This window comes from Entelurus aequoreus, linkage group LG04 (genome assembly GCF_033978785.1).
Source record: "Entelurus aequoreus isolate RoL-2023_Sb linkage group LG04, RoL_Eaeq_v1.1, whole genome shotgun sequence".
In the NCBI taxonomy this organism is placed as follows: domain Eukaryota; kingdom Metazoa; phylum Chordata; class Actinopteri; order Syngnathiformes; family Syngnathidae; genus Entelurus; species Entelurus aequoreus.
The window spans coordinates 57274728-57302296 of NC_084734.1; the positions used below are offsets into that span (position 1 = coordinate 57274728).

The 27569-nt window shown below is 37.0% G+C and overlaps 1 protein-coding gene across 1 annotated transcript in view; it reads left to right on the forward strand.

Moving 5' to 3' along the window:
* The window catches only part of fbxo38 (F-box protein 38), a 51016-nt gene extending 27801 nt beyond the window's left edge, over window positions 1–23215 (forward strand). The window contains exons 14-21 of the mRNA XM_062045329.1: window positions 6314–6994; window positions 10439–10542; window positions 12154–12256; window positions 15214–15380; window positions 15527–15672; window positions 20863–20966; window positions 21084–21197; window positions 22501–23215. Of these exons, the coding sequence (XP_061901313.1) occupies window positions 6314–6994; window positions 10439–10542; window positions 12154–12256; window positions 15214–15380; window positions 15527–15672; window positions 20863–20966; window positions 21084–21197; window positions 22501–22679 (1598 nt within the window). The 3' untranslated portion in view covers window positions 22680–23215. The remainder of the gene's footprint in view (window positions 1–6313; window positions 6995–10438; window positions 10543–12153; window positions 12257–15213; window positions 15381–15526; window positions 15673–20862; window positions 20967–21083; window positions 21198–22500) is intronic.
* The last annotated feature ends 4354 nt before the right edge of the window (window positions 23216–27569 follow it).

Sequence of the window (27569 nt, forward strand, 5' to 3'; positions counted from 1 at the left end):
AAGTTAAACTTCATCTGTGGTGATGTCTATCACAGATACGGTCTTTCCATTTAAACCTCTGCACCGCTGTGAATAAGACGTCATAGCTCTCAAAGGACCTCACAAACAAGATTGTAGACCTGCACAAGACTGGAATGGGCTTACAGGGGCATCAACTTAGGGAGTGTCACAGTGAATGAACCTCACTTTGGAGCTCCATGCAAGATTTCACCTCATGGAATAAAATGATGACACTTTTGAAAAATAAAACCTTTCACCCAAATATGCGTTAAAACATGAGATATTATTGCACATTTCTCATGACCCAAACACAAAAGCTCATTTTTAACCATCACACACAAACACTGATCAAAGCCAGTTTTTAAGGAAAAAATTATACTCTGCGTGTGGACAAGATTCCAAGATGCATAACAATTAAGCCTTTTTTTAAATGTCCATGTTTGTGTGGATGTGATATCCAGCAAACCTTTTCAGCTATTTATCCATGTTTGTCACTGCTACATTTCCCCAACACACCATTAATTCAAAAATCAATAATTATATTGTGTGATGAACAAGGTCCTTATCTACCTGCTGCCATTTTGTGGAAGATTATTGAACTGCGTTTCAATGCAAGCACAAGTGGTCAACACAAACTCAAGATTTTTATTGGACTATCTAGATCATGGGTGTCAAACTCTGTCCCGCGGGCCAAAATTGGCCCCTCCGTGTAATTTCACTTGGCCCTTGAGGCGATATCAAATTAACACTAGAGCTTGCCCGCCGATTATATACAGCGGCGGTGCCGCGGTAACACCGCATTCACCGCTAATTCTCATACTTGCCAACCCTCCCGGGAGACTCCCAAATTTCAGTGCCCCTCCCGAAAATCGTCACGTCCGCTTTTCATCCAGTCCAACAAGTGCTGGCCCGGTCACATAATATGTGCGGCTTCTGCATGCACACACAAGTGAATGCAATTCATACTTGATCAACAGCGATACAGGTTACACTGAGGGTAGCCGTATAAACAACTTTAACACTGTTAGAAATATACTGTGAATGACAAACACATTTCGGGAGAACATCCGCACCGTAACACAACATAAACACAAAAGAACAAATACCTAGAACACCTTGCAGCCCTAACTCTTCCGGGCTGCAATACACACCCCCGCTACCACCCAGCTTCGCCCACCTCAACCGACGCACGGAGGGGGAGGGCGTGGTTTGGTGGCAGCGGGGGTGTGTATTGCAGCCCGGAAGAGTTAGGGCTGCAAGGTGTTCTAGGTATTTGTTCTTTTGTGTTTATGTTGTGTTACGGTGCGGATGTTCTCCCGAAATGTGTTTGTCATTCTTGTTTGGTGTGGATTCACAGTGTGGCGCATATTTCTAACAGTGTTAAAGTTGTTTATACGCCTACCCTCAGTGTAACCTGTATCGCTGTTGATCAAGTATGAATTGCATTCACGTGTGTGTGCGTACAGAAGCCGCACATATCTTGTGACTGGGCCGGCACGTTGTTGGAATGGATGAAAAGCGGACGTGACGACAGCTCGTAGAGGACGTTAAAGGCAGTGCCTTTAAGGCACGCCCCCAAGACTGTGGTCCGAGTGGAATACAAGATATAATGACTGATGAACACCTTTGTTCGATAATGAAGGTTGCCTCAGCTCAAAGCCTGAGCCCCGACATTAATGAACTAGCATCCAAGAAAAGATGGCAGGTATCTGGCTTGGGCACATCAGATTAGATCAGTGTGTTGCAAACTGAGCAGTTTAAAGTCCTGAATGGTTGGTTTATTCATTGTTATTTTATTTTCAAATGTATTAGCCTGTGGAAAAAGTTAATGTTGATATTTACCTCAGAAGGCTGCAAATAGAAAAGAGGCATTCAATTTGTATTTAAATTGTATTTGATATGCCATTGATATTTTTTTATTATTATTATTATTATAAACTCGATTTTGCATGTCACTATAAAGTTATATAAGCCTTGCTTGTTCAATATTCAATGCAAAACTTGTTTGGGTCCCTATTAAAAGGTTAATTTGTTCAACCTTGGCCCGCGACTCTATTCAGTTTTAAATTTTGGCCCTGTGTAACTATGAGAAGCCTAGAAAAATACTGCTCTATCAGAGTGTTTATTTGTTGTTGAACATTATTCATGCCAAGTGCAGCAGTTTATAATCTTTTCAGATGCACAAAAGACAAAGTGATGAAAGTGAATTATATTATTAGTTTCTGTTCATTTGACTGAATTGTATTAATCTGTTCTGTCTAGCACTACTGTATACAACTAGTATGTAATTAAGATAACGTTGCTCAGCTTTGATGTGCTTTTTTTCGCAAACAGTGCTATATCAATTAAATTAGTTGTGTTGATGCAATGATGTGATCTATTAATTTGGTAAATGCATACCCCTAAAGCAGGGGTGTCAAACTAAATCACACTTAGTGCTAAAATTCAAAGCACACTTATGATGGAGAGCTGAACAGAATAAAAAAGGGGTGTCAAACTAATTTTAGTTTGGGGGAGGTTGGGGGCCACATGGAGAAAAATCTACTCCCAAGTGGGCCGGACTGGTAAAATCACGGCACGATAACTTAAAAATAAAGACAACTTCAGATTGTTTTCTTTGTTTAAAAATAGAACAAGCACATTCTGAAAATGTTCAAATCATAATGTTCTTGTTGTTGTTTTTTACACTTACATGTTGCGGTTAATAGTATTATATCTTTATTTGTCGTTATTTATACTTCCTGAATACATTATGTGATAATGTTCATCAGTTAACTCATTGGTGTTAATTTTCAATCTATCATGATAAAAAAATAATATCAAAATCAGATTACAGGATGTTATTTATGCAGTTTGCTCATTTTCCTCGACTGGTCATCCCGCGGGCCGGATAAAACCTGTATCAGGCCCGCGGGCCGTACGTTTGACTACCCTGGTCTATATAGTGATTGTTGAAAGGATGACAAAACTGTATTTTATATACACACAAAAACATCAAAATCTGGTAAGTGTGTGATTCAGCTCAGTCTTGATGACGTTTGAGAAGCGCAATTTCCGAGGAGTATTTTGCAGAACCTAGAGGAGTTTGCAAGTCTGAAGAGGAACCGTTTCCCAGCATGCTCTGTTGGAATCAAAACAATCAGTTTTGACATTATTATCATTAGGGATATCACGATACATTTTTTGACTTTCAATGCGATACTGATATTGAAGCCTTAGGTTTTGGCCAATAATATCTATATCAGCACAAATCACCATCCATCCATCCATTTTCTACCGTTTATTCCCTTCGGGGTCGCGGGGGGGCGCTGGAGCCTATCTCAGCTACAATCGGGCATACTTACTTTTATTATTTTGTAGTGTGCAATGTTAGAAAAGGATTGATCAAGTGAAATGAGTCAAACTGAGAAAATGGAAGGTATGAAAAACAAGAATCTATTGACAACCTTATGTTGTCTTTAAGTTGAAATCTAGTGGTAATTTGTTTTTGGTGACACTAAGTGGCCACAATAATTTGTCAACTTAAGCTTGCGAGTCAGTAAATTGATTGATGTGGACACATCTGTTACTGAATACTTTCGAATACACTTCTTGTCTTGGAGGCATTGTACGTATGTGTAAGTAATATGTAACTATAATTATTTGATACCTGTTTATATTGACAAATGTACTGTTTTGTACTGCAATATTGTACAATTAAGGACACTTAATACATACTGTATGTCTAGATTGTCTGCTATTGTGTGCTTAGCTTTTGTGTAGCTGTTAACTCCTAGTTGCCTATAGCATTCCATGTTTACATTTTGTAATGACTTGAATAAAATACACAAAAAGACCAACCCTCTGTGTTAATTGGAGGACATTTACATGTTGACTGGCTGTCCATCTTTGCACTAGTAAACATGGTGCAGGACTGCATGTATCGGCGCCTGCATTGGACATTTTACATGCAAGCCGATATCATCGGATACTTTTTTTTTTTTTGGTGGTATCGCACCGATATTGGATTGGGAAACTCCTAATTATCATGCATCTTTATAGTTGTATTTTGTGGTCATGTGCATTTAAATTATTGCTATTTTTGGTGGGAGAGAAGGTTAGAGAAATGCATCTTATTGATACCACTGTGTCCTCTTTCCTAAATTGATAACCAAAGATAGAGTTGTTAATGCTAAATGAGAGGGATGTTGAGGCTAACTATTTCACTTAATTTGTAAAAGCACATTTTTTTGTATGTTAATTTTCATAACGTCCTTCAGAAAGAAATACATTTGACACCTGTGCCATATAAACATAGCCTACAATTGTTATGGTAGGTTTATTTAACAGAAAACGACAGAATATTAACACAAAATTTTGGGAAAGAAAAAAACATTTAAAAAATTGTTATATATTCATTTCTATTTGGTTGCCTGATTAAATTTTTTTATTTTTTTTTTATTTTTTTATGAATCAATCAACAAAACAATACACAACAATACCACAACAATGCAATCCAATTCCAAAACCAAACCCGTCCCACCAATGTTAGGAATAACAACAAACAGAGCAATTGAGAGCAATTGAGGACACACAAACATGACACGGAACAATACAAATGTAGTGAAACAAAAATGAACATTATCGACAACAGCATCAATATTGGTAATAATTTCAAAATAGCAGTGATTAAAAAAAACAACCCTCATTGATATTATCATTAAAAACATTAATAAAAAATAATTACAAAAATTAGAAATGAACAATAGTGTCACAGTGGCCCACACCTGCAACACATCTCACAAGCTTGACAACACACTGTGTCCAATATTTTCCACAAAGATATAATAAGTCATATTTTGGTTCATTTAATAGTTGAAACAAATTTAAATAATGGATCCCATATTCCAATATATGACTCATTATTATCTAAACTAAATGCAGTTTGTTCTACTGATATCATCTCCATAGCTTGTGTATACCAGTCAGTATGAGTTGGACTATCAACAGCTATCCATTTTTTAAATATTACCCTTTTTGTTTTTATGCATATTGAAAGAAAATCATTTTTACTCTTTGATGACACATTACTAAATTGATGGAGATCCCCAAGAATACAAGTTTGCAGTGTCATTGGGATGTTTATATTAAGGAATGTGATTGCTTCTTTTGTTGTTTTCAACCATAACTTTTTTATTCTCTGACATTCCCACAATAAATGAACAAGAGTTCCCTCAGCTGCCCGACACTTCATTCATAACTTGCTATCTACTACACCAATTTTAAACAGCTGAAAAGATGTAAAATACAATCTATTCAATATCTTAAATTGAGTCAGTTTATCTTTAATGCTTCTAAAGGGCTTATTGGCATTTTTCCAAATATCATTCCATGATATGTCTCTTTCATCGAAAATGTTTAAGTCCATCATCCATTTCCGAACACATGCATCATTTGCATTTCTAGTGTGGTGTTCATTTATTATTCCATAAAATAGTTTAATTAATTTCTTAATTGTATCTTGATTAAAAAGTGCATCTTCCAGTTCATGGCTATTTAAAGACATACTTTCAGAGGATATGCATTTATTTACAGTGTGTTTTAATGAGATAAAATTTAAAAAATGATTTCTGGGTACATTATATTGTTCAACTAAATCATTGAACAGTTTAAAAGAGTTTTTATTAATAATATGATGAGGTTTAGTAATACCTCTGTCTTTCCATGTTGTCCATTTAACCACATTTTTATTAATTATGATATTAGGATTGTCATTGGGTTGATTCCTAGTATTTTCTGGCACAGTTTTAGAATGTTAAAGGTGGCTTCTATTGGGCTCTGCCTCAATTCATTAGGTATTTTTTTAATATAATATAAGCTCCCCACATCAATGTCCAAATTCATTAACATATTTTTTTCTATGTTGATCCAATCTTTATCCGCAGAAGAATGAAATAAGTGGCTTGCTTGTTCACAAACGAAGGAGATATAATAATGTAATAAGTTTGGTAATTGTAGTCCTCCTTTATCTTGTGTACAAGACAACCTTAAGTATGAGCATCTGGCCTTCTTTCCACACCATATAATTAATATTTGATATTCAAGTTCCTGCTCCACATCTGTAGGATTAAGGTTCAGAGGCTGCTTCCTTATAAACCCTCTTTGTTGCGCTGTAGAAATAAAATATAATGTAATGGTAACAAAAATGATGTCTTTGTCAGACTGTAATATACAAAATGAGCAGGTGATTGAATAATTATTTCTCTCACTGTGTGAAAGGTAAATTGATCATAGAACATAATTTACCCTGACTTTAATCGATGTGTGTTTCCAGGTAAAGGGAAGACTCCTCTGCGAAAGAGCACCAATGTGCCTTCATCAGCGACAGTCTCATTGAATTGTGATCGGAAGCCTCCTGCATCAGAGGGCAGCTGTGAAAAGAGTTGTCAGGTGACCAGTGAACAGATCAAGGCAGACATGAAGGCTGCGTCTGAGAACAGCCGGAAGACTAGCAGTAAAGGAGTCAACACGGTGGGAGCAGAGACCTCAGCAAGGCCAGCATCAAACAGTAACAACACTGTGCAGGGTTCTGGTGTCAGTGGGACAGCACAGAGGCCGATGAATGAATGTGTGGGCCGGGTTGGACCTGGACATGAGGATGTGGGTACTGGGAGTACACACAGAGGAATCACATCCAATGACAGCACCACAGGAAGGGGTAGGACTAATGAAGGCAAAGAAAGCCACCTTGCAACACGGACAGATGACAGTAGCACAAGGGAAGCTGATTTAAGGCAGACCTCTGGTAATGCTGGTGTGGAACATCCAAGCATCAATTCCGCTTCAAATCAGACTTCACATCAACTGTCTGGTCAGGGCGACAGAAGACCGCTGCCTGTTGCTCATCGTTCAAGTTCTAAGCGAGGTCTGGACAAAAATGAGGATGCCGTTCCCAGACGACCTTTGACCCGATCTTGCACTCGCATGTCCTCTGTGTCCCTGGTACCTGAGACAGGTAATGTCAATTTATAAATGATTGGGGAACATCCTTTATTTTCTCGAAAGTAGGGATGCCCTGATCCGATATTGATATTGGTTTGATATCAGCAAAAAAACAAGTATGTGATGTGAAAGGCTTGCTTGTAAAATGGCTAATACGAGAAGTCCTGCAGTGTGTTTACTTGTGCAAAGCTGGACAGCCGGTTAACATCTAAATGTCCTCCAATAAGCATACAAGTATTTTTTGTATCTTAGTCAAGTTATTTACAAAAGGTACACATAGTAGGCTATAAGCTAGCATGAGCTAGCAGCTACATAACAGCTAAACACACAATAGCACACGAGCTAGACATACAGTGCATCCGGAAAGTATTCACAGCGATTCACTTTTTCCGCATTTTGTTGTGTTATAGCATTATTCTGAAATGGAATAAATTCATTTTTGCCCCCATTAAATTCTACAGACAATACCCCATAATGACAATGTGAAAAGGCTTTTTTGTTTTATTGTTTGCAAATGTATTATAAATGAAAAAATTGCATGTAAATAAGTATTTGCATCCTTTGCACAATACTTTGTTGATACACCTTTGGCAGCAATTACTGCCTCAAGTCTTTTTGAATACAATGCCACAAGCTTGGCACACCTATCTTTGGGCAGTTTCGCCCATTCCTCTTTGCAGCACCTCTCAAGCTCCATCAGGTTGGATGAGAAGCATTGGTTTTCATCCAGAATGTCTCTGTACATGGCTACATTCATCTCGCCGGGGAGGTGACCAAGAACCCCCTGGTCACTCTGTCAGGGTGACAGCATTCCTCTGTGGAGAGAGAAGAACATTCCAGAAGGACAACCATCTCTGCAGCAATCCACCAATCAGGCCTGTATGGCCAGACAGAAGCCATTTATTAGTAAATTGTTTGTCAAAATGCACCGGAAAGATTCTCAGACCATGAGAAACAAACTTTTCTGGTCTGATGTGACAAAGATTGAACTCTTTCGCGTGAATGCCAGCCGTCATGTTTGTAGGAAACCAAGCACAGCTCATGATCAGGCCAATATCATCCCTATAGTGAAGCATGGTGGTGGCAGCATCATGCAGTGGGGATGTGTTTCATAGACAAGAACTGAGAGACGAGTGAGGATAGAAGAAAAGATGAACGCAACAATGTACAGACCAACCAACGCTTCCCATCCGACCTGATGGCGCTTTAGAGGTGCTGCAAAGAGGAATGGGCAAAACTGTTTAAGCTTCTGGCATCGTATTCAAAAAGACTTGAGGCTATATTTTCTGCCAAAGGTGCATCAAGCATTAAGCACAGACTGTGTGTTGTGTAAATTAAATTTTTTTAATACATTTCCAAAAATGTAAAACAAAAAAACGTTTCACATTGTCATTATTGTCTGTTATTGTCTGTAGAATTTTAAGGTCAAACATAAATGTGTTCCATATTGGAAAAAGGCTGCAATATAACAAAATGTGGAAAAGGCTCTGAATACTTTCCGGATGCACTGTATGTAATAAGCGTCCTTAATTGAACAATATTAATTAAAGTCTAAAGCAGCACATTTGTCAATATGAACAAGTATAGAATAACTATAGTTACAGTATACAAAGTATCCAAGGCAGAGTCATATTAGAAATAATCCAGTAACAAGCATATCAGCATCATTCAATTTACTGCATCATGAGCTTAACCTAATGAATTGTGGCCACTAAGTGTCGCCCAAAAAAACTATCCCTCCAAATCAACTTAAAGACAAGTCCTTTCCAGACTATTATTAATAAATAGATTGTTTTTCATATCTACAATCGTACTTTAAAATAATTCGACTTAATGAACCCTTTTCTAACATTATGTACTACAAAATAAAGTTTGTACAAGCTGGTATCTTATCTGGCTAATATTGTTATCGACCAATACTCAAGGCTCCAATATTTGAGTTTGAGTTTATTTCGAACATGCAAGCATACAACATGATACATCACAATTTCCAGTTTCTCTTTTCAACATGTTCGAAAAGGAGTAGGAAGAAGCAGAGCTTATTTAATCCTACCCCTTTTCTTTTACATAACAGTTGCTAAAACTTTTGTTCACTTCCTGTTCTCAATTTATTCACAATATACTCCATAAGTAATAACAATAAAAATAAATAAATAATACTTGGTGAAGTAAGTTGCATTTCATATGGTGAGATGAGTAAGATTATTTTGAAAATGAACGGAATGAATATTGGTATCGTATCGTAAGTGAAAAGTTGTTTCAGGTCACTGTGAGAACTGAAGTTGTCAAAATGAAACCAATAATGAAGCTCTTATCGTAGTATAACTATAAAGGCACAATTAACATCCAAAATGACATTCATGCACATAATTTTAACTGGAAAAGTGGTATACTGTATTTTTCGGGCAATAAGACGGACTTAAAATCCTTTCATTTTCTCAAAAATCGAGCGTGCCTAATTTACGGAATAATTCTGGTTGTGCTAACCTACCTCGAAGCAATTATATTTGGTACGTAGTGTAATGATAAGTGTGACCAGTAGATGGCCGTCACACAAAGAGATACGTGTAGACTGCATGATGCCAGTAAACAACACCAAAACTTTAAATGTTCCATTGAGAATCTAAAACAATATACATGGCGCTCAAAATCTGTCAAAATGTTTTAGTTTGACTTCGGTAAGATATGAAGCCGCACTGCTTGATGGATTGTCGGTACTATGCTTCAACATATGGGTATTTCTAATATAAAGTACCATAAAGTTCTAATTTATATCTGTCAGTAGACTTGCAATAGAAGCGCTAAAAACTACCGGTGTAGTGGGTTTAAATAATTCACTCACGGAACTTTAGCTATTAGAGAGTTCCGGTCAGATGGTTTTTCACGGGACACATTTCCGGCGTTGTTGTTGAGCCACGAATGAGAAGATGCTGCTCCATTATTGATTTAAGTAATCTGAATGTCATTAAAACAGTTAGCTCCATCTTTTGACCCTTCTTCGACTCCCGTCCTTGCACGCTATACCGCTACAACAAAGAGGACGGGGAGAAGACGCTGTCAAAGGTGAGCCACGTAAATAAGACCACCCAAAAAACGGCGCATCCTGAAACAACGGTCAGAAAGCGCCTTGAAGATGATCTGTAAAACATAATCTATGCAACATTTTGACCAAAGAACCGCCATTACATGTTATGTAGACCACAAGCAAGTGTTTTAAATTGAGAAAAAAAATCATAATATAAGCCCTTTATTGCACCTTATAATCCGGTGCGCCTTTTGTATGAAAATAGACCTACTCATCGGCAGTGTGCTTTATAATCCCGTGCCCCCAATGGTAAGAAAAATACGGTAAATGTGCTCTATTGGAACAAATTGTAATAGTTCCCAAGTAAACAATGAAGACAATGATTTCTGTGAGTAAAAAGATTAATGTTAACACTTATGTTTACATGTACAGTTGATCTTCCAAAAGCCAGGCCTCGTTTAACGTCGAGGAGGAAAAGAATGGCTGACAAATCAACCAGTACTTCAGACCCAGTAACAGAAGATGACCATGTACAGGTAACCACACTTACAGAACTTAACTTGTTTGTTACCTCCGCCAGAAGGTAATGTAATTGCCGGGGTTTGTTTGTCAAGTATTTAGTTAATTAACAACATAACCCAAAAAGCTGTGGCCAGATGTTGATAAAACATTCAAGAAATGTCAGAAATGGGTTAAGAGACAATATCTACTGTACAATAGAATAAAAAAACAACAAGCTGCTTCTCCGTCAAACATACCATGAGCAGCTTTTTCATATTTTTCGTGGATTAATGTTCACCGTTACATATTATTGTAACATCCTTGACTGGCGTTATTGACTCATTCTGCTTCAGCATGGTTCAGGCTAGTAGTGCTTTGCGCCAACTACTTTACCAAGTTAGCTAGCTACACGCTCTGTTGTGTTTTTGACTATTTCTCCAATTCAATGAATAGCATCCCCTTCTTCTTCTCAGTCTCTGTCCTTTACACTTGCTTTCTTCCTTCTCATGCTTGGAAAAAACAAAGATATGTCTATCTCTAGCTAATGCTTGCAAGTAAGACTGGGATGTTTTGGCCGGATTTTACTGAGTTCACTGTGACATTCACTATGGCAACCAGCAGTGGTGAGGCTTGTAATACGCAAAATATAGTATATTAATTAGCGGAGAGACAGGTCATATTCCCAAAAAGTTGTTAGTTGGGGGCCTGGGGCACTCATTTTCTGAGGTACCACATTGATGTCAGGCAATATGCTTATATATATATATATATATATATATATATATATATATATATATATATATATATATATATATATATATATATATATATATATATATATATATATATATATATATATATATATATATATGTATGTATGTATGTATGTATGTATGTATATTTGTATATGAATATGTATGTATATATATGTACATATATATATATATATATATATATATGTATATATGTATATGTATATATATATATATGTATATGTGTATACGTATATATATATATATATATGTATATATATATACACATACGTGTGTTTATATATACTATATATATATATATATACATACATAAATATTTATATATATATACATATGTATATATATATATATATATATATATATACATATGTATATATATATAAATATTTATGTATGTATATATATATATAGTATATATAAATACACGTATGTATATATATATATATATATATATATATATATATATATATATATATATATATATGATCTCCTGTTTTCAACATGATTTAGTAACATCAAAATACACTATGTAATTGTTATGGAATATGCAGCCGACTCGATATTTATTAATACAAGTCAACTTAGTTAATGAAAACACAAATCCATTCTGTGTCCTCTTTTCATACAGAAAACTACTAATTTGTTAGTAAATGGAGAATCAAAAAAATTAAAAATAATAAATTGATACAGGCATTGTCAATGTGTTTATTGCAAACCCCATCTTGTTAGCCCAGGTCCACTCTACAAGAGCGAAAGCTTTAACACAGCAGCAACCTTTCTGTGTTTTCCCTAGTTTAAAGTATAAAAAGATACAATACGCACAATGCAACCAGGTGTTTTACCTATAACATGTTTTTAATACAACCTTTTCAGGTTTTGTCGCTGAAAAGTAAGAACCTGGTGGGCATCACTCTGACCAACTGTGGAATCACCGACCTGATCCTGAAAGACTGTCCAAAGATGATGTTCATTCATGGTAAAGCACACACACGTTGAATTTTAAATATGTTGTAAGACTTTCATTAAAGCTGTAAAATTAGGGTCACTTGTTTTTTGCTCTTATTTTTTGTTTGTTTTATTCCTGCCTGAGTGACAGATTAAATTATTGTGCATCCATTTTATAGAGCTCATCGCCGTCACCGCTTTAAACAGAGGGCTAAGACGTAGTGGTGGAAAACTAGTGCTGTCAAGAGATTTAAAAAATTGCTATAAATTAATCTTTTTTTAATCTCACCTAAAAATGCTGAGAAAAGACCTGAGGTTTAGATATTTCAGGCATTTGAAATGTCTGCAAAAAGGCAGAAATCGGCATCAAAATATCACTTTCGCGTTTAATGAAATATTGTAGCGTGTAAGGATGGGAATAGAAGGTGGAATGTCAAAATATCGAGCTAATTATTTTAATGATATTCAGACTTTGTTTTCTTATCAACAATCGACCAATCTCTATACATCTGTGGCTGCTCAGCGCAATAAAACACAACACCTGAAATGTGTCCCGTGAAAACCTGTCCGATTGGAACTCTCTAACGATAACAAAAGTTCCGTGGGTGATTTATGTAAACCCACTACAATATCAAACAAATAGGATTGAAACAAAATAGCACTTATAGTGTTGATAGAAATGTTCCTCTTTCTTTTCCTCAAAGGGTGCTCACGTGGAATGCCTGATATTTTCATTTAAAAACTTTATTATTAATATTGGTATTCAAACAACAAAATGTGTCTTTATAATAAAATATTTTATCATTCTTAAACTCATTTGAAGAGATAGTCTGTATTATTACTAAAATAATACATCAGTTATGTATAAAATGTTGGAGCTAATACGTCAAAAAACAGTAAGAACAATTTTCTGACCAATAAGTAATTCATGTTGAAATTGTCAAATAATAATAATAATAATAATAATGGATTCGATTTATATCGCGCTTTTCTATTGTTAGATACTCAAAGCGCTCACAGAGAAGTGGGAACCCATCATTCATTCACACCTGGTGGTGGTAAGCTACATTTGTAGCCACAGCTGCCCTGGGGTAGACTGACGGAAGCGAGGCTGCCAGTTTGCGCCTACGGCCCCTCCGACCACCACCTACCATTCATTCATCATTCATTTCACCGGTGTGAGCGGCACCGGGGGCAAAGGGTGAAATGTCCTGCCCAAGGACACAACGGAAGCGATTTTTGGATGGTAAGAGGCGGGGAGCAAACCTGCAACCCTCAGGTTTCTGGCACGGTTGCTCTACCCACTACGCCACGCCGTCCCATCATTTACTGTGCCAGAATATATAACCAATATTGGTTTAAGAAAACACATTTAACAAATGAATGTTTGTAATTGTAACAATTGCATGTTAAACTCAGTAAAAGGGATCAGAGCAAATGTCGGCTTTCCTGACTGTCCGTCACATATGTCTCATACACGTACATTAATGTGCAACATTATTTAATTGTTTAGACCTTATTTAACGTGAAGTTATTTACTTAAGAGTTTTGGTTTCATTTCATCCACGGGCAGACACGCAAGCGTGCAATTTTTGACACGCATGGGCGATTACAACTAAATTATACTCCATGTAAGTGTTCTGTGATTAACTTAAGTATAATATAAACATTAATTAATTTGTAATATATCACTATATTGACAGCTATTGACATATGGAGTCTGTGAGCTACTGCATCCCCTCTGAGTTCGTAAAAGTTAATACTAAATTATAAATCATGCCTCTCACTAGTACAGTAGAAAGTTGTGGCCATAAACCAAAAAGTTGGTCAACTTTGGCATCCAACTTAAACCTGGAGATGGTGCGAAAGACACGAAAAGACGCTCGTCTGCGTTATTTTTATTTATTTAAAACATTTTTACCTGCAGGAGAATTATGATTAATCCTTCATCTAAATGGGAAAATATGAACATCCCATCAGTCAGCATTCTAGTGAGAACAGACATTAGCTCATCCTCTGTATATTTAGGAAAAATATAAGGTTCTCGATCATCATTTGTTCCAAAGTAGTCGTCGTCGTCTGTCATGAAGTCTGCCATGATTTGTGGTAGTTATTGCTGAAGAAAATAACGAACCTTGTGATGTGCTTTTTGAAATCAGCGTGCCACCAAAATGTTACGGTAATGATAAAAATACGTAAATATTACCTGTTATTATGAATGTGCCTGTTACTACAGTACTTATTGTATATAATTAAAGTATGTATATAAAACATTGTTGAGGCTTTTGGATGTTTTTACAGCACTTTATAGGCGGAATAGAGCAAATCCCATTGCCCTCTTGTTAGCTGACTTTAGCTAGCGTCTATTTATGAGTTAGAATGCATAAAAAAGAAAAACATATGTGTGCTTATCTCACATTAGGATTGTGAATGATAGGCAATTAAAAAAAAAGTACAGTTCCCCTTTAACCTTACAAAATAATTGGTACCCCACTTGCTTTACGTGAACGTGCAAAACAGAGGGCAAAGGGGCTAAGACAAGGTGTAAAGGGGAAATTGTGATTAAGCCTTAGATAGGTCTGACTAATCAGACTAGGTCTGTTCTAAAACAGATTCGGTCCAGTCCAGTTACTATCAATTCTGTGCCCTATGTATCCATTTTCTATAATAGTGTTATTATTCAATTGGGTATATGTTCAAAGTCTACTTTTACAAATGTTCTTTACTTGTTCTGACCTGTTTAAAAGCTTTGCCTTACTATTTTTGTTTGTTCACATAGTTGTTGTAAACAGTACACTGTAGGTGACCACTGAATACAAAGAAGAAGCCTTCTCACAATTTACTGCTGTCATTTTAAATGTCTTACAAAAGTAGGGATTAACATACCGGTATTTCATATTGTGGTCCTCTGAATATTTTCAATGTAGCCAGCCTGATTGATTGTGTCATGTTTATTCGCTCTTCTTTCTTTCTCTACCTCGTTTAAAGCTACCAGATGTCGGGTGTTAAAGCAGCTGCGAGTGGAAACTGCGCCCATTGTAAATAGGTTTGACTATGCACAATGTAAGAAGCTGAACATGGAACAGGTCCTGGATCAGATACTGAGAATCCCTCCTGAGCGCAACCGCATCATCTATATGCGTCCTATGCACCAGGTTGGTACAGTGTTTTTATTTTTTTCTAAAGAAATAAATTAAAAGACAATGAAGTATGTGCCTTAGCTCAAAGGTTGGGAAACACTGTTTTAGAATGCTATATTGTACTTCAACCTATACTTGATTAAGTTTCTCTTCTACTTTAGATTGACTCTGTAGCGTTGGAACGTCAGCTCTTCCAGGGTCCCTATCCCTATCACATCGCCATCGTGCACGAATTCAGCAACCCTCCAAATATACGCAACAAGGTCCGCATTCGAAGCTGGATGGACACCATAGCCAACATCAGCCAGTGAGTAGTGTCCCTTAGCAGTTTGAAACTCTAAGCTAGAGTGTGTCAATGTCTTGTTTGTTAAGGAAGCCTTTGCATTTGGTACATAGCTCAAGGGCACTTGGACTGTAATCGAGAAGCAAATTACATCTGTCTGACCAATTGTACTACTCCCACTCTTTTATATTTTGTGGCATTTTAAGCAGAGAATTGAGAAAAGCATTTAGAGTAGACATATTATTTGAGAAGCATTAACACCCCAAGTGTTTTGAAAATATCTCGGAACACAACACATTCCAAAATAAATCTTTACAGAGGATGCCCAAATGGTGTGCTGCATACTGAAAATAATTATGTGTCAGTAGGGATATAACAATTACTGATATAAATGAAGGGTTAGTAATAGTATTAAAATGTGTACATCCATGCATGAATGTAGCAGCACACTGACCTATTCATGCAATAATGAGATGAATATAGCTGTTGATCTCATCTACACCTAGTCTATTTGAGCCAATGCAGTATTTTTTAAACAGGTGTAATGAGGGCCCACCTTCTGGACTTCATCGTGCAGCTGAATTTGGAGTAGTAGTAAGGGTGCAATTCTCTTTTTGAGGAAGACCAGAAAGAAGAGCATTACAATTCTATACGGCACCCATAAGAGCATGCAATAGTGTCTCTGTGTTTCCCTGAAAGAGAATAGGGCGAACTCTGGTTATGTTCTTAAGATGATTAAAAAAACATTTTTGTTATGTTTTTAATATGTGGTGTAAAAAAACTAAGTTCAGAGTCTAACAACGACAACATTTTTTGCTTGAGGTGATGGAGTCAAAGACTATGCTTGTAGTTTAGTTGTTTCTCTAACAGGGCCTCAGGTCCAACGACTAAAACTTCCGTTTTGTTCCTAGTTAAGGGGTAAAAAGCTATCTGCCATTCAGGATTTAATATCTGAAATTTTTTTTAAAAATAGTACCATTTGTTTTTGTGTCATTATCATTGCATTTGTTCATCTACTGTTGTTAGATTTACCGTTTCATTGTATCCACCGTAGTCATAAATTGTAGGAACTGTTTCCGTGATCGAATGTAGTTTTTGGTAAATCCCTCTGTATATTGTCGTTGGGCCAAGCTGGTGTTCTTAGCCAGGCTGTGTGCTTTCATGTCCTGCTGCAATCCTCGCTGGGCACGTGTCAGATACTCCGAGTATGTACATTGTCGCAAAACACAAAAGTAAGGTATTTCATAATTTGTCAGTTGAGGCTGGAAGTTTGTGTAGTGACCTGTGCTGGTTAATATAACCAATAACAACATTTAAGCTCATGGTTTAGACATTTTTTCTTTTGGACTAAAAACATGCTACGTAAAATAAACATGGCCGACTCTCACAGGTGTCTTCCAGTAAACCTCTATCATGTATGGAGATATCTCCATATCTGCTTACATAACGAAGGCAAGCTTCGTCACAATTGCCACAAATTCCAAATGGCTCGCCAGGAACAAATCAAAATTATTTCATAAAATCTTCGGCAAGCCTCCATGGTTTGAATTCACATTTTCAAGACTTATTAGGATCCCAAATACACAAAAACTGCTGCCAACACGTATGCCTTTTTTTTTTTTTGTGCATAATATGACTCCTTTAAAACAATTAGAATTTTTTTGGGGGGCTACCAAATTTCTGTGCTTAAAAAGACATCAAAATGCTTGATCAATTGTGACGGTTCCCCCCCCCTCCCTTGTCAGGCAATGCACTATTCTATGTTACTGCACATGTGTATACTTTATTCAGGAAATGTATTGTTTCTTTTGCCAAGGAAACCGTATTATGTCTATTTATTTTAAGGGGTCATATCATGATTTTTTTCCTACATTTTAAAGACTTATGCGTGGTCTACATAACATGTAATAGTTTTTTTTTGAGTGAAAAATGTACATAGATTTTGTTTTACAGACCTATATTCAAGCCATTATTTTGCTCCCTTATATAACGGTTCGTTTTGAAAGGCGGAGTATTCAGATGCAAATGAACCTCTCTTCACCACGCCCACTCACGCTGAGTGCGCATCCACCCCCGCCAGGCAGAAATGTTTTGTAGTTTGTTTTTTTGTAGCTCTCTTGCTTTTATTGTGCACTTTAGACATTGATAACTGCCACCAGCCATCTGTTTTGAGCGACTTTCATCGCAACATTCCGGATGATATAGCGAGACAAAGCGACTCACCGTGTTTTGTTGTTTGCAATAAGGAAGGAGGCGATGCTGGCGAAAAAGTTGGAACTATAGGCTGGCTAGGGTTAAACTTCTACCGAGTCTGTAACTTTCTAATACTAAAACATAGAATAGAATGGAATGGACTTTATTGTCATTATATTTGCATATAACGAGATTAAGGACTCCAACTTAAGGTGCGGTAGTGGGAACAAATATGGGGTAATAGTAACCTGAACGTATACATACATTTGTATAATGACAATAAAAGGCTCTATTATTCTATATAATGTAAATAACTCCGCTTCACAGCTGCTTTCAGTTGGCTATGAACTAAACTACGAGCTACATCGAGAATGTAAAACCGGATTATATAAATGTCTCGTTTATTGCCAAACACAGTAGACACTGATCCAATTAAATGTAGTTTTTTAGGAAAATCATTCTTTATTTTGCTGGAGGACGATGACGCTATTTTCTTACAGTGGAAGGTTAAGCTAGCTACACAACAATGCAAGCTAACATTGCTAACATCCTTCACACATTTCTAACCTACTGTTATTACTTACCGTTTCATTGTCTTCTCCATTGCCATAAATAGTGGTCACCGAGCACTAGGGATGATGAGTTTGAGCCTATTATCGAATCCTCTTATCGAACCGATTCCTTATCGATTCTCTTATCCAGTCCAGATAGGTTGTTGTATATGGAAAAAAAACCACAATATTTGGTTTAACAAAAGCTCACTTTTATTATATAAGAAAAAAATGTAATCTAATAAATAAATAAATAAATATTGACTGTTACCCCACTAAAAAAATGAAATAAAATAAATAAATATTGATTGTTGTTACCCAAAGTATATTAAGTGGGATTTTTCAGAAAAACAAATATATACAGTAACACAAAAACAACCTGTCTCTGTGATCACTATAGGTGTATACATAAATAAATAAAATCAGTCCCTTGGGCACAAAACTGAAAATAACACAGCTCTCCAAAAAGTGCAATTCTGCTGCTATTTGACATAAATGTTTGTTATGATGCTTTGACATTTTTGCACTTTATTTCTTTATTGAAAGAAAATTCTATGAAGAGAAAAGTTGTTTGCAAATGTGGTTACAATGCTAAAAAATGAAAAGTTAAAGCTAAAAAAATAAATACACTTTATTGAGTTAACAATATTTCTTTATAGGGGGAAAGATGTTATAAGCTAGGGAATACAACAACTACACTACCCAGCATGCAACGAGAGTGACGAGCATGCGCTGTAGCCCCGAAAAGTGTTGTTGCATGTCGTCACCCGGCAGCTAAGAATGAGGTTATGAGCACGCTGTGAAAGTAAACGTCAAGAACTCAGCCAACACGCCTCGTCTGCATTATTTATAATTAGACAGACAACACATATACAGTGGGATTTTGTTTTGTTTACAAGGAAAGAAAAACAAAAGTTAAAAAAGGGAGATCATGTCATATATGTTGTATATATATGTATGTGCTGCGGTTGCTTTAAGAACGTTGCGGCAGCTGCCGTAAAGGAGGTGCGTTGCTAGCCTGGTTGCTATGTTTCCGGTTGGTCGTAAAAGTGTTCGTCATGTGTTTGTACCCTGCTCAAATCTCTCAGTAAAGTTATTCATTGGCTTATACCTTTTGTTTTTAACTTTATTACACCTTGGAGCGCTTTTTCCGGTCCATTTTTTTCCTGCTTTCGCTATCTGCGCCTAATGACTGAGCTACGTGATGTCATTTCTCGTGATGTTAGACACGGAGCATTTCTGGTCGGGACGGGATTCGTTCCGAGGGATTCGAATAAAGAACCAACTCTTTTTCTTTACTATATTGGTCTCGATAACGGGTACCGGTTCTCAAAAAGGGATTCGAGTCCGAGGACTCGGTTCTTTTCTTATCGAACAACCGGGAAAACCGGTTTTGAGTATCATCCCTACCGAGCACGCCATTAAAGGTAGTTTATTGAAAAATCCATCTTCATACTGGCGTAGGTTTCTTAAGCAGAACTCTTCGAAGTGCATTGCACACACAAAGAGAGACTTCTGCTGAGTTGGAGGTGCATTGCCACAAATCATAAAAGTTAAAAGTCTTTCTCGAGATGAGGCTGAAAGTTTGTGTAGTGACTTGTGCTGGTTAAAACAAACAGAGCATTTTCTTTCATTGGGTTTCGTCTTTGACACGATGTTGTAGCAAAGCCGATTTTACATAAAATGTACTTGGCTGAGTCACGCAAGGATGTTTGGGTAAATGTCTACCATATATGACTAATCCACTGACATCACATATGGCAAAAACATCACAAGAGAGGCAAATTTCAAGCGGACCCTTTGGAGGAAGTGAGAAAGAAAGCAATATTTTTTTTATACATAAAACGCTGCAATGCTTTGACGGTTTGATTTGTAATTTTTGGGACTTATGCAGATCCCAAAGACACATAAGCAGGTGCCATCATGTAAAACAGTTGGTTTTGCATAATAGGGCCCATTTAAATAAAATATAGTTAAATGATTTCAGTGTTTGTATACATACTTTTAACAATAGAGTGATAATTTTGATCGCAATAACCGTGATAGGAAATATGATTCTTACGTCCTTTTTCACAGTATGTGGCATCCAGTTTTATTTTATCCTTTTTTTTGTTTACTTAATTACATGCCAAACACCAGTGAAATGGCAGTCAAATGTGGTTAAATATGTTCCAGACACATGGATATATTAAGACAAAACAGAGTTCATAGAGAAAAATTATAGTTTTACATGCAGAAACCAATGTGAATTACATGTAATTATCATAACATTTCCGGGCGCGGCCACCGCTGTTGCTCACTGCTCTCCTCACCTCCCAGGGGGTGATCAAGGGTGATGGGTCAAATGCAGAGAATTATTTCGCCACACCTCGTGTGTGTGTGACAATCATTGGTACTTTAACTTTAACTTATTTATAATATGATACAATTCAAACTTGAAATAGGTATATTCTCGAATTGTGTCTTGCAGGGAGTTGATCAAGTATGAGTTCTTCCCAGAGTCCACCAGGACAGAAGAGGATGTGAAGAAGTATCCTAAATACCCATGGGGTCGAGACATTTATACACTAGAAGGTAAAACATTCACATTGCTTCATGTTTACATGCTTACATTAATTATTAATGCATAATGTTGATGTTGCAGCGTGAAAGCTGCAGGTGGAGCTAACTTAAAACTTCTGCCATTGTCAGGATTGTTAGATGGCGCCCCCTACAGCATGATAACAGACTTCCCTTGGCTCAGAACTCTGAGAGCAGCAGAGCCCAACAGCTACGCCCGGTACGACTTTGAGGACGACGAAAGCAGTAAGTGTTTCTATATGTAAACATTCGGGCTGTCAAATATAACAAGTTATCTCATGTGATTTATCACACAAAATAATTGTATTAATCATGTATATACGCAGATTAATCATGCGATTTATTTTGACCTTACATGCTCTTTTACCTTAACTTCAAATTGTTACCTCTAAGGCTGAGGGTTGTCATTTAGTCAGTGATCAAGTCAAGTATTCACAGCGCTTCACTTTTTTCCACATTTGGTCAGGCAACAGCCTTATTCCGCAATGGAATACATTCATTTTTGTCCTCAAAATTCTACACACAATACCCCATAATGACAATGTAAATTTGTTTGTTTTTTCGGCCTTTTTGCAAATGTATTAAACATTACAATAATAAGAAATCTCATGCACATAGGTATTCACAGCTTTTGCCATGAAGCTCAAAAGTGAACTCAGGTGCATTCTGAACAACTATATACATATACATATACCCTTGAGATGTTCCTACAGCTTAATTGAAGTCCACCTGTGGTCATTTCAGTTGATTGGACATGATTTGGAAAGGCACACGTGTCGATGCTTCTCATCCAACCTGATGGAGTTTGGGAGGTGCTGCAAAGTTCAATGGGGGAAACTGACTAAAAATAGGTGTGCCAAGCTTGTGGCATCTTATTAAAAAATACTTGAGGCTGTAATTGCTGTCAAAGGTGCATTAAATGAAGTATTGAGCATAGGCTGTGAATACTTATGTACATGTGATTTATTGGTTTTTTCTTTTATCAAATTTGCAAAAAGCTCTAAAAAAAGGTTTTCACATTGTCATTAAGAGGTATTGTGTGTAGAATTCTGAGGACAAAAATGGATGAATTCAACTATGGAATAAGGCTGTAACATAACAAAATGTGGAAAAAGTGAAGCACTGTGAATACTTTCCGGAAGCACTGTACATCAGTGTAAAAATAAGTGAAGAGAATCCCGACTGTTGTGCTTGCTGGCAAACTTTGCTTCAAAATAAACCCTGACTGGACTTTATAAACAGTAAGTTTTGTGCAAATATTTGTAAAGCATTCAAGTAAAACGCTTAACAATGTTTCCTGTGTGACATTCTGACAACAAAATTGCATTTGTGTCCAAATATTGGGCTCTTTTTTTTTTCTTTTTCTTTTATGCAAGTGTTTAATAGCCAGTTTTTAATCATGATCAATCCAAACTCAGAAATTCACTGTGATCAATCTGATTTAAGAAATAATCATTCGACAGCACTACTAAACATATAAACTACATTTAATGAATAACTAGAACCTTCTCTTGTTTTGTTTCGTCAGCCACCATTTATGCTCCGCGCCGCAAAGGTCAGCTGTCAGCCGACATCTGCATGGAGACCATTGGCGAAGAGATTTCTGAGCGCCGTCAGGGCAAAAGAGGAGTGTTCCAGAGAGTGGTGGTGGTCTTCCTGCATCACTGTGACACACCTGGAGAACCTGTGGATGACGACTACATTTGAGGTACTAAGTCTCTTTTCAGTGGACTATTTTTTGGACTCAGTAGCTTTGGATTGGTTGCACAAGAACAGATTGTATTTTTTTTTAACTTCTATTTTCAAACAGTTCAAGTCTCAACACTTAACATATGTTTACATACATGTATTATAATCATGGCTTCCATATGTTGAAATATACTACATGTGTGTATTTTTTACAGCCAGTAAATACACATGGGAATATCCTAACTTGACATTTTTTTGGTTTGGCTTGAGTGCCAGAGGAGTATTTGAATGAAGGTTTGTATCACATCATATATCGATACAGTCAGCATTCATTCAGATACTTGCTTTTTGGTGCCTGTAAGACTTGTTTGTTGTCAGTGTGCAAGTTGTTTTTAGCGAGGATGAACAAGTAAAACATTTGTCGTTGAACGGCTTAGGTGTAAAAGAAAAAGCGCTCCAAACCTTTTGTTAATCAACAGTTGTACAGATGTTCTGATTCCATGCTGTTTATATGTTTATAAGAAGACTATTTCACATTATGGAAAATAAAACTCAGCAGGAAATGTCTTCTGTCACATTATTTCTTGGCATGTCCCGATCAGGGTTTTATGCTGTTGATTCCGTTACCGATCATCCATGATTGAGAATGGCCGATACCAATACCGATACCAATCATATGTATTAACTGTACATTTTTCAATTTATTTTTGGTTTAACATCATCCACATAATATTTATGCTTGTTCCTTATTTCCACTGTGTGCTATATGTTCAGCCTCATCCTTCATTGATAATGACACTTGATTATGATACTTAAGATATTAAGAAATGCAGTGTACAGTGCATCCGGAAAGTATTCACAGCGCTTCACTTTTTCCACATTTTGTTATGTTATAGTCTTATTCCAAAATGGAATAAATACAATGTTTTCCTCAAAACTCTACAGACAATATACAGAGACATCCTGGGTGAAAACCAATGCTTCCCATTCAACCTGATGGAACTTGGCAGGTGCTGCAAAGAGGAATGGGAAAAACTGCTGAGATAGATGTGCCACGCTTGTGGCATGTCTTTCAAAAATACTTGAGGCTATAATTTCTGCCAAAGGTGCATCAACAAAGTATTGAGCAAAGGCTGGGAATACATGTGATGTTTTATTTATTTAATGTTTAATACATTTACAAACTTAAAAAACAAAACCATTTTCACATTGTCATTAAAATTATAGTGTCTGTAAAATGTTGAGGACAAAAATGTATTAATTCAATTTTGGAATTAGGCTGTAACATAACAAAATGTGGAAAAGGTGAAGAGCTGTGAATATTTTCCGTATGCACTGTATTTGCCATAATGGAGGTGATTATTATTAGCTTAGAGGAGCAGCTCCACACTGTGTATGGAGACGCATAATCAGCTGCTAGCTGCTTGTAAGCAAGGGGGCTAAAAATAAATACAGTGTCAGCCAGAAGGTATGGCCGTTTGTGGTCGGCAATAAACTGCATTTATCGTCAATGACGATTACATACTGTACACTTCATGAAAATTGTCCGATACTGATCAGTGGCCGATCGATCGGCACAGTCCTAATTATTTCATTTTACTTCCCTGTAAAAGTATATAGTTCATGTACACTTATTAAAAAAGTGAGTATTTTGTTTTCAAGTACAGAAATATCAGCTTGTGTTGAACCATTGGTTGGTGATATCAATTTACATTATATATCATGAGGAAGGATATGGTTTATTTTAGACAAAAATTAGGGAAGATTACATTTACAGTTCGTAATTCAACATTTTCAAAGAGGAGTAGGAAGAGGCAGAGCTTATTTGAATTAATTTGATTTGTTGACACTTGACTGTTTCATTTTTGTTTGATTAAGGTGTAATAATTTTCCAAGTAAAGATTAAGTAAAAGAGAAGGTGCAGCAATATGCAGAAAAGAAAAAACTGTGGGGAAAAAAAATACTAATTAAGTAAAATGGGTATGAAAAGGGAAACGAATGACATGACGGTAAGCAGCAAGGTTAAAGGAAAACCAAGAAGTATGCTAAAAAAGAACATACACAACATTTATGCGCCATTGAATAAAACGCATTAAGATGTTCACCCTAAATTAGCCTTTTGAGAAAATAAATATATGATAAATCTGCTATGTCAATTGGGTATTGGTAATTAGACATTTGCAGTTTAACTGTACAGCTCAATGTGCTGCTTAATAAAAAGATTGATTGTGTGTCAGTGTGTGTATTTCTCCTTGCCAACAAACGGGATATCGTGGGATTACATGATTATCACTGTCCGAGTTCAACAGTCTAACTAACAGCTTCCGCAAATAAGTTATTCGACAGTCCGGTGGTCCTACTGTGGATGCTCCGCAGCCTCCTGTCTTATGAGAGGGGGTCAAAGTGGGTGGGTGGGATCCTTGAAGATGGAGAGCTTCTTTCTACATCTGCTGATGAAGATGGTGTTGGTGGGAAGGCCTCTTCCCACCATCTTCTGAGCAACTTTCACTACCCTCTGCAGTGCCTACCTCTCTTTAGCTGTGCTGTGCCACACCCTTATGCTGGTGCTGAGGGTGCTCTCCACCACACATCTGGAGCAACTCACTGGTCCAGCATGCCGCAGAGATGCTGGTGTGCCTTCTTAAGCAGACAGGTTTTGGCTCCAGAAGAGGTCCCCCGGAGTCAATATATTCAGATGTATGTTCACTGTGTCGCATAAATGCATACAAATATTGAATTAATAAAGAGTTCATATCTGATATGTGATTTGAACATTCTAGATTTATTATTGACAGTTATAGAAGAATCATCTTAAATCTCTAACGTTATAAACTGTCCTATAATCTTTCTGCCATAATTTCTCCTTCCCAGCCACAGTTGCGCACCTAATTGCGTGGTCTGCGATGAGGTCTACTTCAGACATGCGGCCAGCGTTGTCAAGTCCGCTTATCAGCAAGTTGTTTTTTTTTCCAAAGTTGCTTGATGATTTTTTTAGTCTTATTTTACAATGCCCTACCAGCAAGAGTTTGAGGTCCTACCCCAGAAGTATTCAAGTCCCGCCTTAAAACGTGTGTGTGTGTGTGTATGTTTGGAAACCTTACAAAAGCACATTTCTAGTCAAACTCACAAATATACATTAATACTTAATACAGGCACTATTAGACATATTGCATGTGTGGTTTAGGAAATGTGGTTTACATTTTGTATTGCTTTTTTCGCATTATCTCAGGATTATAAGAACATTACTGTCATATTGAGTAAAAAACTAAACTTTTGCGCACAATGCTTTTCAAATGGACACTTGTGTCTCCACCGACTCATATTGATTGATTGATTGAGACTTTTATTAGTGGGTTGCACAGTGAAGTACATATTCCGTACAATTGACCACTAAATGGTAACACCCGAATAAGTTTTTCAACTTGTTTAAGTCGGGGTCCACTTAAATTGATTCATGATACAGATATATACTATCATATATACTATCATCATAATACAGTCATCACACAAGATAATCACATTGAATTATTTACATTATTTACAATCAGGGGTTTGGAGGGGGGGATGGGGGGGGGTATGGACATCAAGTAGTGGACATAGAGAGAGAGAGATCAGAAGGCATAAGAAAAAGAAAAAGTATCTGCATTTGATTGTTTACATTTGATTATTAGCAATCCGGGGAGGGTGTTAGTTTAGGGTTGTAGCTGCCTGGAGGTGAACTTTTATTGCGGTTTTGAAGGAGGATAGAGATGCCCTTTCTTTTATACCTGTTGGGAGCGCATTCCACATTGATGTGGCATAGAAAGAGAATGAGTTAAGACCTTTGTTAGTTCGGAATCTGGGTTTAACGTTGTTAGTGGAGCACCCCCTGGTGTTGTGGTTATGGCGGTCATTTACATTAAGGAAGTAGTTTGACATGTACTTCGGTATCAGGGAGGTGTAGCGGATTTTATAGACTAGGCATAACAGTTGGGCACTGGACGTTTTGCCGGTTTGACAATTGGAGAAGCTTAGATTCTCACAGAAAGGATCTGTGACATCTTTCCATAAGACTTGGGGCCCCCTCCTCTGCCTTATTGGGGACAAGCTTACCGTCACCGCAGCCGAGTGACACATTTTAGACAGAGTTCACCACTGAGGAGATTCCCACACCGCCAACCTCTCCTTGTGTTTTTATTTTATTAGTTTATTGATATGTATTTTTTAATTTTATATTTGCATGTATTTCTTGTGTGTTTATATCTGTGACCTGGGAAAGTTGGAGTTGGGAGGGCAATTGAGGGCATGTTATTTTGATTTTGGTTGTATTTTTTGTAAATTGGCCCAAGTATGTGAATGTGAGTGTGGATGTTGTATATCTGTGTTGGCCCTGCAATGAGGTGGTGACTTGTCCACGGTGTACCCCGCCTTCAGCCCGAATGCAGCTGGGATAGGCTCCAGCACCCACCGTGACTCGGAGAGGGACAAAATGGATGGATGAAAATATGCAGATGCTTCAACTTGCTGCTATGAAAGTTTATTTATATAGCCCTTAATCACAAGTGTCTCAAAGGGCTGCACAAGCCACAACGACATCCTCGGCTCAGAACCCACATCAGGGCAAGAAAAAACTCAACCCAATAATGGGATACAATGAGAAACCTATGTGACACCATGCTGCATTGTCTGCAAAAAATTGATAGAAAATATTTGGAGGAACAACAATTGGACCACTGCAGAGGCAAAGAGAAGCATAGAGAGTTTTGTAATGTTGCAAAGTTTCCTTTGACTTTGTCTAATTTTGTGTTTTATTCCTCCAGTCCAGTTCGGAAGCGTGGGCAATGTACAAATAAAACAGCTTGCCCGAATGGCTCGCAACTGAGAATCTTTTCTCATTTCTCATCTCAAAGAACCGTTCAAAAGACTCGA